The sequence below is a fragment of the Callionymus lyra genome, chromosome 14, assembly GCF_982586985.1.
Source record: "Callionymus lyra chromosome 14, fCalLyr1.hap1.1, whole genome shotgun sequence".
Lineage (NCBI taxonomy): Eukaryota > Metazoa > Chordata > Actinopteri > Syngnathiformes > Callionymidae > Callionymus > Callionymus lyra.
In genome coordinates, this window is record NC_141831.1 from 21,731,664 (window position 1) to 21,743,954 (window position 12,291).

At 37.9% G+C, this 12,291-nt stretch overlaps 1 protein-coding gene across 3 annotated transcripts in view; it reads left to right on the plus strand.

Annotated features, from left to right (window-relative positions):
• Positions 1 to 12,291, plus strand: part of LOC148066443 (connector enhancer of kinase suppressor of ras 2-like) — a 33,659-nt gene that overhangs the window by 10,244 nt on the left and 11,124 nt on the right. The window contains exons 4-10 of one of the 3 annotated variants that reach the window (XM_087807092.1): positions 1,346 to 1,451; positions 2,730 to 2,771; positions 2,849 to 2,968; positions 5,404 to 5,463; positions 5,563 to 5,631; positions 8,983 to 9,129; positions 11,646 to 11,779. In XM_087807092.1, the coding sequence (XP_087663218.1) occupies positions 1,346 to 1,451; positions 2,730 to 2,771; positions 2,849 to 2,968; positions 5,404 to 5,463; positions 5,563 to 5,631; positions 8,983 to 9,129; positions 11,646 to 11,779 (678 nt within the window). The remainder of the gene's footprint in view (positions 1 to 1,345; positions 1,452 to 2,729; positions 2,772 to 2,848; positions 2,969 to 5,403; positions 5,464 to 5,562; positions 5,632 to 8,982; positions 9,130 to 11,645; positions 11,780 to 12,291) is intronic. The other 2 variants (XM_087807094.1, XM_087807095.1) reach the window with 2 other exon arrangements.

Below are 12,291 nucleotides of genomic sequence, written 5' to 3' on the forward strand. Positions count from 1 at the left end.
AGTTTTAAGAGAGGCGTTCATTCATTTGAATGTTTGTCCCAGCTTTTTAAATCAAACTGTTTTTATGTCTCATATGTATAAATTGAATTTATGATCTTGTACTTTATTCAGAGCAACGACCTCAAACACAATCGTGTTTAAGATGCAGATAACTTGCAAATATGATTCAATTATTCATCAATTTAAATTCCCCATTTTATTCTAAACAGCCCGAGTCATGGAGGGCAGATCACAATAATTTAACAGAGAATAATTCTCAATGTTTAAGGTTGACCTACTCCAGCAACTCCACTTTCTACGTTGTGCCTAAATAACATATTCGCCCCGGCTTGCCCCCGAACACAGAATTCAAAGATCGGAAACTGTAGAACCCTTCCGACGCTAGTTTACGATCCACGATGATTTTCTTTTACTGACACGGTTACATTACATTGACACTTATCTGATTATATCTAGATAAAACGGAGAAATTCTGTATGTTTCCACTTATAGAGTAAAAGTATCCGTAGCCTTTTCTTCTACATGTGTGATTCATATATTCATTTTTTGGGCTAGGCTGTATTTCATCCAAATCCATGTAATTGGTTGAGTTTTTTTTGTATATAACAGTATATATATATATATGAAAGGCCTTTTTAGTGGATTCATCCAATATTGAAAAAAACAAACATATAGCAACTGCAAAAACCGAATTCAAACTGAATAAAGTCACAAACAAGAATCACAATCAATCTTCCACTTATTGTTTTGTAGATTTTAAGTAAGTAAGTAAGTAATTTATATTTATAGAGCGCTTTTCCAGACCAGGGTCACAAAGCACTTAAACAATCAAAACAATATTCAATAAAATATATACTTAAAAGGTCCCAGTTAACACAATACAATAATTTCGTCGTTGTGGTTTTGTTGTTTGCCACTTAAGGCTACACACCTGATTTGAACTCACATGTGTCATTTTCTCGGGTCTGTACTTCAGCAAAGAATTGCTCTCTATTTGAGTCGCAGACTGTCGCGAACAAAGTTTTATAGCTTCCTTGCTTCAAAGCACAGTTTGGCAGAAAAGAAAAAAAGGTCTGAACAAATCTATTTATGTCTGTTTATCATCTTCACTGCAGAATTGTGTGTTTTGTCTATTGTGTGTGTGTGTGTTTGCGCAGATGTTCAAAGCATATTCTGGTCTACTGTTAAAAATCTGCTCTCATTAGAAAACCCCAAATCTCTGCTTCAATATAGAGATGTATCCAAAATAATAAATATCTGTGAAGTCTTGTGTGTGTCTCCATGCGTTACAACATATAGCAGTGAATCAGTTTTGAATGAAGAATGGTCTAATGGTTCACTTCAGGTGCTCTTTCTTTTTCAGGTCGCCGTTTGCAGCCGTGGCCGATTATTCCGTCACCAGGAACAGTGTGATCCAGCTATGTCTGGAGCTCACCACCATCGTCCAACAGGTAGCTTGACCTTCTGCTTCTGTGTGTGCATCAGCTGGGGAACTAGATCTACGTTGAGAACAGGGAAGCAAGTATTCTCTATATAAGCATGAGTCATCATCACATTACTTGATGATGGGGGTTAATATTAATTTCGAGGAAACGAGAGTCAAACTGTAATTGAGTCGAAACTTGTAGGGTAGCATTTCTGCCGGCAAAGTTTTAGTCTCTAAAACCGTTGTTACCACACATTTCTGGTAACAGTTGGCTTTAATCTTCCACACCAAAAAAGGTGACTTAGTTAAACATTTAAAGGTTGCCTGTCGCACCTGCTGGAGGCAGGTTCCTAAATAAAGTTTTTTCCACCACAACATTTTCCAATCTTAAAGAAAGTCTTAAAAAACACATTTAAACGCCTATTTAAATTGTTTTCATCAACAGTTCTTGTGCTATAGCATCACAAATGCAGCCTCCAGGCTATGTCATTTTGAATTCTTTTTAAATGTCGTGTTTGGTTGTTATAAGGTTACAACCAAACACGACATTTCATAAGGTCTTTTCGTTGCCTTCGTTTTTAAGGACCATTATGCAGGCAATAGTAAGTAAGTAAGTAATTTTTATTTGTATAGCGCTTTTCCAGACCAGGGTCACAAAGCACTTAAACAATATTCAATAAAGTATATATTTTAAAGATCAAGATAAAACTGGTAACACAACAGGAGTTCCAGAAAATCAAGGAAAAGCCTGTACTTGTGTTGTTGGATCAAACCTAGCCATCGGATCTAACAAAAAATATTTCCGGCATCTTTACAAGTCACAATGTCAACATCAACATTAATCCACTTTAATCTCATGTGCATTAGATAATCATAATGTCCCATGTAAGCTGGTTACTACGGATTGGCTGTACCTTTTTTTCCCCTGAAGTCATACTTATTAAAAAGTCTGGTCTGTTAAACGCACAGTAAAAGCGAAATCTCATTACTAGACATCTCGTTTAAGATTTTGGGATGAGATAGAATAAATCTTCTCCAGGTTAAAAAATATATATGAATATACCTTTTCTTTTTTTAAGTACTGAGCAGCATGTTGCATAAAGATGTATTTTAGAGGATGTTGGTTGGCAGAGAGAGAGTCGTGCCTCCGCACCGATGATTCATTTGTTTTGGGTTTGTACGTCTCTGAGTAGGAGTGTTGGGGGTTGAAAGGTGCCAAGCTGCTCGTTCACAGCCAGCAATATCATTAATAACTGTTTTTTTTTGTCACCTTCTGAGCGGTAACAGTGTTTTCTGTCTGCAGGACTGCACGGTGTATGAGACCGAGAACAAAATCCTCAATGTGGTGAGTTTTAAATTCATCATGACTAGACATCAATGGATCTTCCCTAAATCTCATCGACCCAAATCTGTCCTTCCCAGTGTAAGACGCTGTCAGAAGTCTGCGACCACATCATCTCTCTGTCCTCGGGTCCCACCGTGTCCCAGGCGGCACATTTAGAGGTGGTCCAGTTAGCCAACATCAAGTCCACGGAAGGACTGGTAAGACATTTACTGTGATCTTATTGAAGAACGTTATTATGTTAGGAAAGATAGAACCTACACACTCTAAGAACAACCTTAAAATATAATACTTTATATGGTGAATTGACTTTTTATATAGAATGGCATGAATGATAAAAAATGGCAAAAACAAACATTAGCTGAAAAGCTTAAAATGTGACGCAAGGATTAGCTAGCTAATGTTGTGACTTAAAGCAGATAGCTAGCGCAGTATGCTAGGTTGAAGAAATAAAAAGAAAGTCAGCAAAAGATACGTAGCTAGCTAAAGTAATGGGTTGAGGTGGGTGAGAAAATATATATGGCTAGCTAAGTTACTAAGCAATAATAAAATGAAGACTGGACTAACAAAGTGAGCGAAAATAATAAGCATTGGTGAGCTAGCATAGTGAGCTAGTCAACAAATTGATGTAGATTTAGCTGGCTAACATGCTAAGCTAAGATACATGACGAGCAGATATAGCAAGCTAAGATATTGAGCTAGCATGTTGAGCTAATACACCAATGTAATGCTAGTCAATAATGTGTATATACATTTAGCTGGCTAACATGCTAAGCTAAGATGAATGATGAGAAATGATAGCAAACTAGCAGTAAACAAAGATGGCAGATTAAGGAGTTAACAGCAAATTGACAAGAACTGACATTTAAAATGCCTAAATTGAACTAGCTTAAATAGTGAGCTAACAGATACACAAATACTTCTAGGGAACTTTAATGTCGTGAATAATACATGTTGGTCTGTGAATAAACTCTTCACAACTGTGAAAAAAATGCTGAAAATAAAATTATTATTAATTGAAAAAAAAAATTAAACAAAATACATTTAAAATACTACTTGATTATTTTTTGATCTTAAGGGAATTAACACATATAGGTCAATAACAATGAAGATTGACTGTACGACTCTATTTCACACACACACACTAAAGCATGAACCAAATGGTTCGTTCTGAATTGTGAAAAGAAGAAAAGTCTATAAGCCTAAATTCGATGGTGACTTGAGCTAAATCAGGGTGTAAATAGCTAGAAAAGTGTCTAGTCACCTGCTTGTGTTGGCTGATCTGAATAGCAACACATGTTTTATCAAACTCTAGAGAGGATCAAGTTTATTCTCCATCATATTTGTTCGTAAAAAAAGAGAAAATCAGAGTGCACATGCTTCTGTGTTGCCCAATTTCTATTCACTCCAACTAAAGCGGAGCTGGTGGGCATATGAGTAAAGCTGATGAACACAAAACAACATGTTGCCCTTGTTGAAATAAGAGGGATCCAAACCAACAAGCAATTTTCCACACAGCGGTCCTACGCTGCGGTAAGTGGGTTAAGTAGAGACGCTCATTTGTGCTGCCACTTTCTAGCCATCAGCACTTTGTCGGACTCTTCACACTGACCTACACTCAGAGACATCAGCGTCCCCAGCTCCGGGCCACAATCTGGACCCCACCCCCACGTGGATGGTTGCATCAGGGGGGGCGGGTGTGTATGGAAGTTCTCTCATCCGTTCACAGAGACCTTACTGCAACAGTGGGCCTATAAATAAACCTCTTACACTCATCTGCAAGACTGGCGTGCCACTTCTGTGTACATCTGTGTGTTAGCCGCTGCACTTCTGACCCCTTTTACCAAAGATTTGTGTCTTGGCTCCTCACAAACATCGGCGAATAAATAATCCCCCGTGATTGGTTCAATCCGCTTGGCAGTTGTGAAATGCATTTATTTATTTATAGATAATTCATTAATAAAAAATATAGAAGTATATGTGCGTTGAAGAGTATCTTAAATAGTATTTCTACTGAAGAACTCACATTTCTCCGATCCTTAAAACTCTTCACTTCTTTCAGGATCAACTTTAAAATTCTGGTTCTTACTTTCAGAGCTATTCATGGTCAGGCTCCTCCTTACATCACTGATCTAATCCAGCCTTACACCCCAGCTCGGGCTCTGAGTTCCGTGGATCAGAATCTACTTATGGTTCCTCGCAAACGGTTCAGGACCAGAGGAGAGAAATCTTTTCAGGCTGTTGCTCCTAAGCTTTGGAACGATCTTCGTCTCTCTTTGCGCTTGATGGATCTACTGACTCCTTTAAGAAACATCTTAAGACGTTTCTATTTGTTCAGGCTTTTCCTTGATTTTCTGGAACTCCTGTTGTGTTATCAGTTTTATCTTGATCTTTAAAATATATACTTTATTGAATATTGTTTTGATTGTTTCAGCGCTTTGTGACCCTGGTCTGGAAAAGCGCTATATAAATAAAAATTACTTACTTACTTACATAAAAACATCCTGCAGAAAACAAGAATCACAGTACAGTTCAATTCTACCCCCCAAAAAATCCAGAAACTAAAATAAAAAACTCCCGAGCTTGTAGCAAATTCTTCTGACTCTTAACTGACAGCTGACTTCTCCTTCCACAGGGCATGTACATCAAGTCCACCTACGATGGTCTGCATGTGATCACAGGGACAACAGAGGGGGTGAGTCACTGTGATTACCTGCATGTGGACATAAAGAGAAAGACTATAGAGCGAGGGATGGTCATTCATCATCTAAGAGACTCTTTTTAATTCCCCCAGTCCTTGGCTGACCGCTGCAAGAAAATACATGCCGGAGATGAAGTCATTCAGGTCAACCATCAGACTGTGGTGAGTTTGAATCTCCTTGTTTATCCTGAAGCTGAATGTTCCCTTTGTTGTGTATTTGGGGTCGATGGTCCAGAGTAGTGGATTAAGGGAAGTACTGTAAAGTACGGGAATGGTGGAGGAAACTGTGTTTTCTAAGTAGGAATAAGGGTCCGTCACATTAATCTTCTCATTCCTCAAACGCGTTCCTTAACCTAATAAACCACGCTCCCAATATTCAAAAGTGGAAAAATAAGGAACGAGAGTCGTAAGTGGTTTCCCAGAATGCCTTGCACATTTATTTGTCTGAAATCATGGCCGCTTAGGGCTGGACCTACTATTTTATTTGTTGTTTAATGTCATTTTTATGGATAACTTGCCACTGTGTGTAAATTGAAGGCTTCCATGGTGTTTAGTTGAGAGACTCATGAAGTAATATGTGTAAAGGATACTGAAAGTACTAGGTCAGTGTACGTCCGAAGCGAAAGTTTGAAAGCGGACGAGAGAAAAGTGTTGGACGAAGTGTGTTGGAAGTGGAAGAAAAGGAAGATAACAATGAGTGGATGCCGTGAGTGAGGACGCGGAGAGATAAGGTGTGACTGAGGAGGACGAACGAGATAATTTAAGGCCGAGAATATTGACTTGCTGTGGCAACCTCTTAATGAGTAACGACCAAAGAAGAGGAAGATCAATAACAGGTTAAATTACATTCCATTTTCCGTTAGCACCCAATTGCTGCTGTCTGTTTTTATTTATCGCTGTCACATTAGCTTAAGTATACTCGGAAAACATTCACTTTGTTTTGGCTGTGGAAAAAAAAATTAACATTTAAACACAATTTTTTTATTCCTGTCTGCTATTAATTAATTTAAATTCATGGATGTAAATGGAGACAAAAGGGACTCATTCAACATTAAAAAAAAAACTTTGTTTGCTATTAAGATAGCATTGATAACATTGCTAAACAAATGCAAAATACTTGTCTAATAAGTCTTATCGCTCCATTATTATGCATTTAAATACGGCTCAATTTTTATGGAGATCACGATCATGTTTTCTTTTTTCACAAATCTTCTGAAAAAGCTGATAAAAAACTTTAAACTCAGAATTTGAATAGAGTTTGTATTAGACCAGGCGTCTGGCACATTCATCTATTTGGCAATGTTTCAAAGTGCATTATTATTTGGTAGGTTGACCTCAGGTTATAAGTATTGAAATAATCAAAAACACTTGAATTTTGGCAGAGACTTGACAGATGTGAGTTTTGTGCGGCTGTTTGTTGGAATGAAAGCACAAGCATTCTGTGGGTTTGTGTTTATAAAAAGCTCCCTTTGTCCAAAATAATTGCTACTTGTGTGTGCAACATTGTGACGTATGATAATAAGATGTTGAAGCTCCAGTCCGCATCATTTTGGTCTGTCGTCTCTCACAGGGGTTGAGGCATTCTTGCAGTCAGAATAAGGAAATATGAATTGTCTTGTTGTCGAGATGATCTCATATCAATCTGTCTCATAAGAAGATATGACATGAATGTGTCAAGAAGAAGATTTTGAGATAAATGAATGTGCAAACGAACCTTTGTTTCGTGGAAATAGTTGCCTGAAAGCAACAATAGGGTATTGTTTTGTTTTTTACAGATAGTGGTACCAGACTCGCACTTTTGAAATGATATTCAATAAATAAATACACTTTATCTAAGTTGCGTTCTGTTAATTTTATTTTGGAGCCAAATTGTGTGTTGGCTTTTCCAGGTGAGTTGGAACGATATCTGGGTTGACTGGTTACTACTGTTCATGTCAGAGTATCAGTACCAATGCCTGCTGATAGTTGCGATAAAAGGATAGTAAAGCATGTGCAACATAATAAGCATGACTCAGGTTTGTTGGATTTATTTGTTAGTTTATTTATTATGTTTTAGTCTTCTGAAGAATTGAACAGCCTCCTTGAACAACAGTTTTCTTTTTAAATTGTCATGTAATCTGTCCATCAAGCATTGATCACATTTTTTCTTTTTTAAATCCCTGTTTAAGCTCAGCAGTACAATGGACCGTGGAGGGATTAAAATATCCAACATTTTCAAGGTTACGCTGTTTGATTATAATGGAAGATAATAATAAAAGATAAATTTAATTTCAATCTAGCAAAATGTAGTATATACCTCTCTCTGGATTTTTTGCTGGATTATCTCAGGGGTCCATGACCCAAACTTTCCCTTGAGCTCACAGGAAATTGCTTGTGTTTACGTAACGTGATGACAATAGGATTATTTTTTAGCAAATCAATAATTTCGGGTGTAATAGCTTCGTGTTAAGCAAGGAATATTTCCACCAAGACGACAGTGATACTCAATTTCACGATACAACGCACTTTGAGAAAGTATCCATGAATTAGTACAAAACTAGGACCGACAATTCAACTAAAACTTTAGGGACAATAGTGAGACTTTATATGCGAGACTTTATAAGAGCAGCTTAGTTCCCACGTGGCAGCTTGGACAAAGGTTTCAAGCACACACATGGCTTAAGAGGGAATTGTTTCATCATGCAAAGAAAATGAATAAGCGTGGCAGCCTCTAAGGCAAAAGCTGCCCAGTGATAAACTTTAGACACGTGGTAATGCATGTTCAGCTGGCATATAATTTGCTTGTGTTGAGGTCAAGGTTGGATGGCTGTAAAACATGAGGACACGGTGTCAGGAATGGATAAATCACAGCGGCAATGATGGACCGAAGCTCTGTCGCTCAATAAATGGGAACCGTGTAAAATACGTGGACAGTAAATTTCACAGAGTGGTTAAAAAGTCTGCTGAACAGCAGAAAACAAGTCCAGTTCTCTTGTGTTCTAGTAATCTTTGGTGGCCAGATGAAGCAAACCTTCCTTCTTCCAGGGAATAAAAGAGATTTGGGATTGTGAAAGGGTTTCTTTCCTGAACGCCTCTCTTTGTGTGCGGGGTTTTTGCAGTGAAGTGGCTGTCAAGGTGAAAAATGACTTGGAGAAACGAAGCGGCTGCTCGGTCGGTGCATGAAAACACTCGGCCAAACATGGCAGGGTATTTTGTACCACCCAAAACTCGGCCTGGCACATTTAGGACAGTAGCAGATGGGGTTGTGTGAAGCTTGTTGAACGACAAACATTATCAGACTGATTATGATGACCTTCATTTAGCTGCATGGAGTTGGGAATATTTTGATGGTAATGAAAAATAAAATTACTTTGGTTATTATTGTTATTAATCTGCGGCTGGGTCTACCCTCGGACATCCACACTAGACACCTGATTAATGTAAACTGTATTCTTCCTGTACAAAAATATATCATGTTAAACACAGCTCAGGCTTGTGGATGATCTGCAACACTATGCTTTGGTTGTGTTCTAGGTGGGCTGGCAGCTGAAGAATCTGGTAAACCTGTTGCGAGGAGACCCTGCAGGCGTCACCCTGACACTGAAGAAGCGGCCACAGAGCACTCTCACGTCTACGCCGGCTCTTCTTAAGAACATGAGATGGAAACCGTTGGCTCTGCAGGTACTTTAAACTTTTATTCTCCATGGATATTCTGTTTCCTTCTCATCCTGTGTGGAAACACTTTTTACGTTGGTTTGTCTTTTTCATCATTTTGGTGTGATGATACACACCACTGGACAGAAACATGACTCAACGACATTCTTCTTTTGACTTTTGAATTGCCAGAGTTACTACATCTGTGACACATCAACAGCTTTGGATAATAGTAAATATAGCAGAATAATTTTAGTACGCTGTTGTTATGGATCATTTTCAGAGTTAGAAACACAACATGGGATTTTTTTGTGGTTGCAGTACAGAATAAAAGATGGAACTATTTATCAAACTATTTCCCAATTTTGCATTACAAAAAATAAAATCTAAAAAAGCCAATTTTAAGACCTCCTGAAAGGCATGAACTAATATTAATTTTATTGATTAGCAAGAATTGGTTTAGAATGATTAGATACATACTTTATTGTTCTCACATAGAGAAATCCATTTAGTTTTAAACATCCTTTTATTACAGTTGAAAAAACAACTGGCGGAAAATGGCAAATAAATCATATTTCAAATGTATGGGGACATGATATTGTCTCCTGTAAAGATTTTAGTTGCTATGTGTCCATTTTCTTGTAGAAATGGCTAATAAATATTGATTATATTTACAATGACATTAAAACATATATTATGCAAGTCATAGTTTTATATTTTTGAAATACATTTTAATACATTTGTGCATCTTCAAGAGCTCATGAGTAGGACAGAACCCTTCTGGGAGATAATGCCTGTAAAGCCTGCATTGGCTAACCATTCCATACGATATGAAAAGATAAACTAGGTTAACTTAACTATTCAAGTGTAAATCCTAGATGTTTTGTCTGCAGAGTTGTTGTGATATAAACTTGATTCTCTGCCTCTGCGTTTTCTTCTTTTATACAGTGTTTCATGTCGCTCACTACTAATTGGTGGAAGATCCCAGTCTCACAGTGACATTTCAGTCCTAAGTGGCATCTGTTGTCCTACTTGGCCAAACCAATTATATTATTAGAATGGAGTGTTTGAGCCAGACTGGGTGGAAATGAGAGAGATGTGTATAAATGGAGCCCCGGCGTTCTTTGAGTCCCAGTCCAGAGAAATTGTTTCAACCCCCTCGGGGGCCCCGTTGGTTCGCTCAGAGCCTCCCCACCCTCACTGCTCACATTCTTCTTCACTACCTAGATCCAATTTGCTATCCCGCTGGCATTTTGAAGAACTTGAAAAGGAGAGAATAGCAAACGGAAACAGACGTGCTTTTCTTTCCCGAGTTGTGACAGAAATAAAGCATGTCAAGATGGTCTGTTATGGTATTGACAAGGAACATTGTGCGGTGCCCTGGGGGTTCTGCCAAGGCTCTTACACGCTTAACAGACTTATGATGGAGCGCCACGCTGGATAATACATCTCCGATATTAGTCAGCTGTGAGTGATGCAACTTATTTGCATAGATAAAGCAGTGGCCAATTAGTATTCTGCTCTGGGTTAGATTTGAGTTCTTACTCATTCTCTCTCAGGCCCATTTGAAATGTTTAATCTTGATTTTTGGATGAAATTAAAGTGATGCTCGGGATGATTCATCAAATACATTTAATGAATGAACATGGCTGTAATAAGAGATCATTCAGCCATGCTACGCTAGCCTTGCTTGATGACGCTAACAGCTCATTAACACCTATTATTTTCTCTGTCTGAATAAAGAGATTTGAACCGCCATCCTTTATATATAGACATTGACAACGTAAGACTCAGTAGCCCACATGTTGCCTGTATATATGTTGCCCTCAGAGACCAGAGTATCATCCATCTTGTAGAAATCTTTTGATTGACATAATTTATTCATTTTTTCTTAGAAAATGTTTTTGAACTAACATAATTAAGTTTTTTGTTTTTAATGTAAGTAAAGAAATAGAAGAAATTTTATTATTTTTTACATTATTGCATTTGTAGAAATACAGTACTTACTTTAACATATTCAATTTAACCTTTTTTTTCCCTTCATTTATAGGCCTTTTTTTCTCTCCCTTCGTTTGGCTTTTCTTTGCTCGACAGCCTCTCACAACAGTCAGTATCTTACGCCCTCCTCACCCATGTCTATAGGATGCTCATTCAAAATAGCCCTGACTTAATAATCACAAACAACTAATAGTTAAAGTGATGTCTGATGCCAGCTCATGATTCCGTGAACTGGAACATCAATCGGTTAAGTCGTCCCGAATAGTCTTAGAGGTGAGGATGTAGTATATTCTATGTCAGTCTCAACTTTGGTCCCTTTTAATTCAGTGATCTTCTGGCATTATTAGATGAATGATCTTGATTTCTCTGGTCATGCAGCCTTACTTCATTTCATGGTCTGAATCTTCTGCTGCAGAGTCTGAACCCACTCCAAGCTTCCATGACTGACTGACTAACTGCAAAACTCTCTATGTGTCAATTCCTGTAACTCTGTCTGTCTTTCTCTTCCTCTCTTCTTTCTTTCACACACACACACTCACACACAGCCCCTCTTTCCTCAGAGCCCTAGCAGCAGTGTTGCAACGCCTACCAGCACTTTGAGCACTCCGTCCAGGACAAATAGCTGTGCCCTTCAGGACCTGTTCATCCCTCCTCCTCCAGCAGAGCCCTACACTCCCAGGTAAACTCTTTGTAGGCCCACAATGACCCGATTACTCTCATCCACATGAAGCACAAGAGAATTTTTCATTTCACTGGGTGCGTTTACATTGGAGTGACAATCTCAGTGTTATCCTGATCTTTTAAGTATATATTTTATTGAGTTTTGTTATGATTGTTTAAGCGCTTTGTGACCCTTGTCTGGAAAAGCGCTCTACAAATATTTACTTACTTATTTACTTACAATGGGAGGAAGGTTAATAGAGTAGTAAACTTCCTGTTCAGAAAGGAAGCAGGTCATCAATCCACCTGTATACATGTCTACCTGAATACAAACATATCATATTGAGTAGAAAATGTTTGTTTACTGAGAATTTCCATTTACTATGTTGTCTTGACCTTTTAAAGTATGTATTTTAACTGTGTATAGTTTTGATTGTTTAGGCGCGTTGTGACCCTGGTCCTAGAAAGGCGCTTTACAAATAATAATTACTAACTTACTTACTATATCTGCTATATTAATTCTGTCATTGA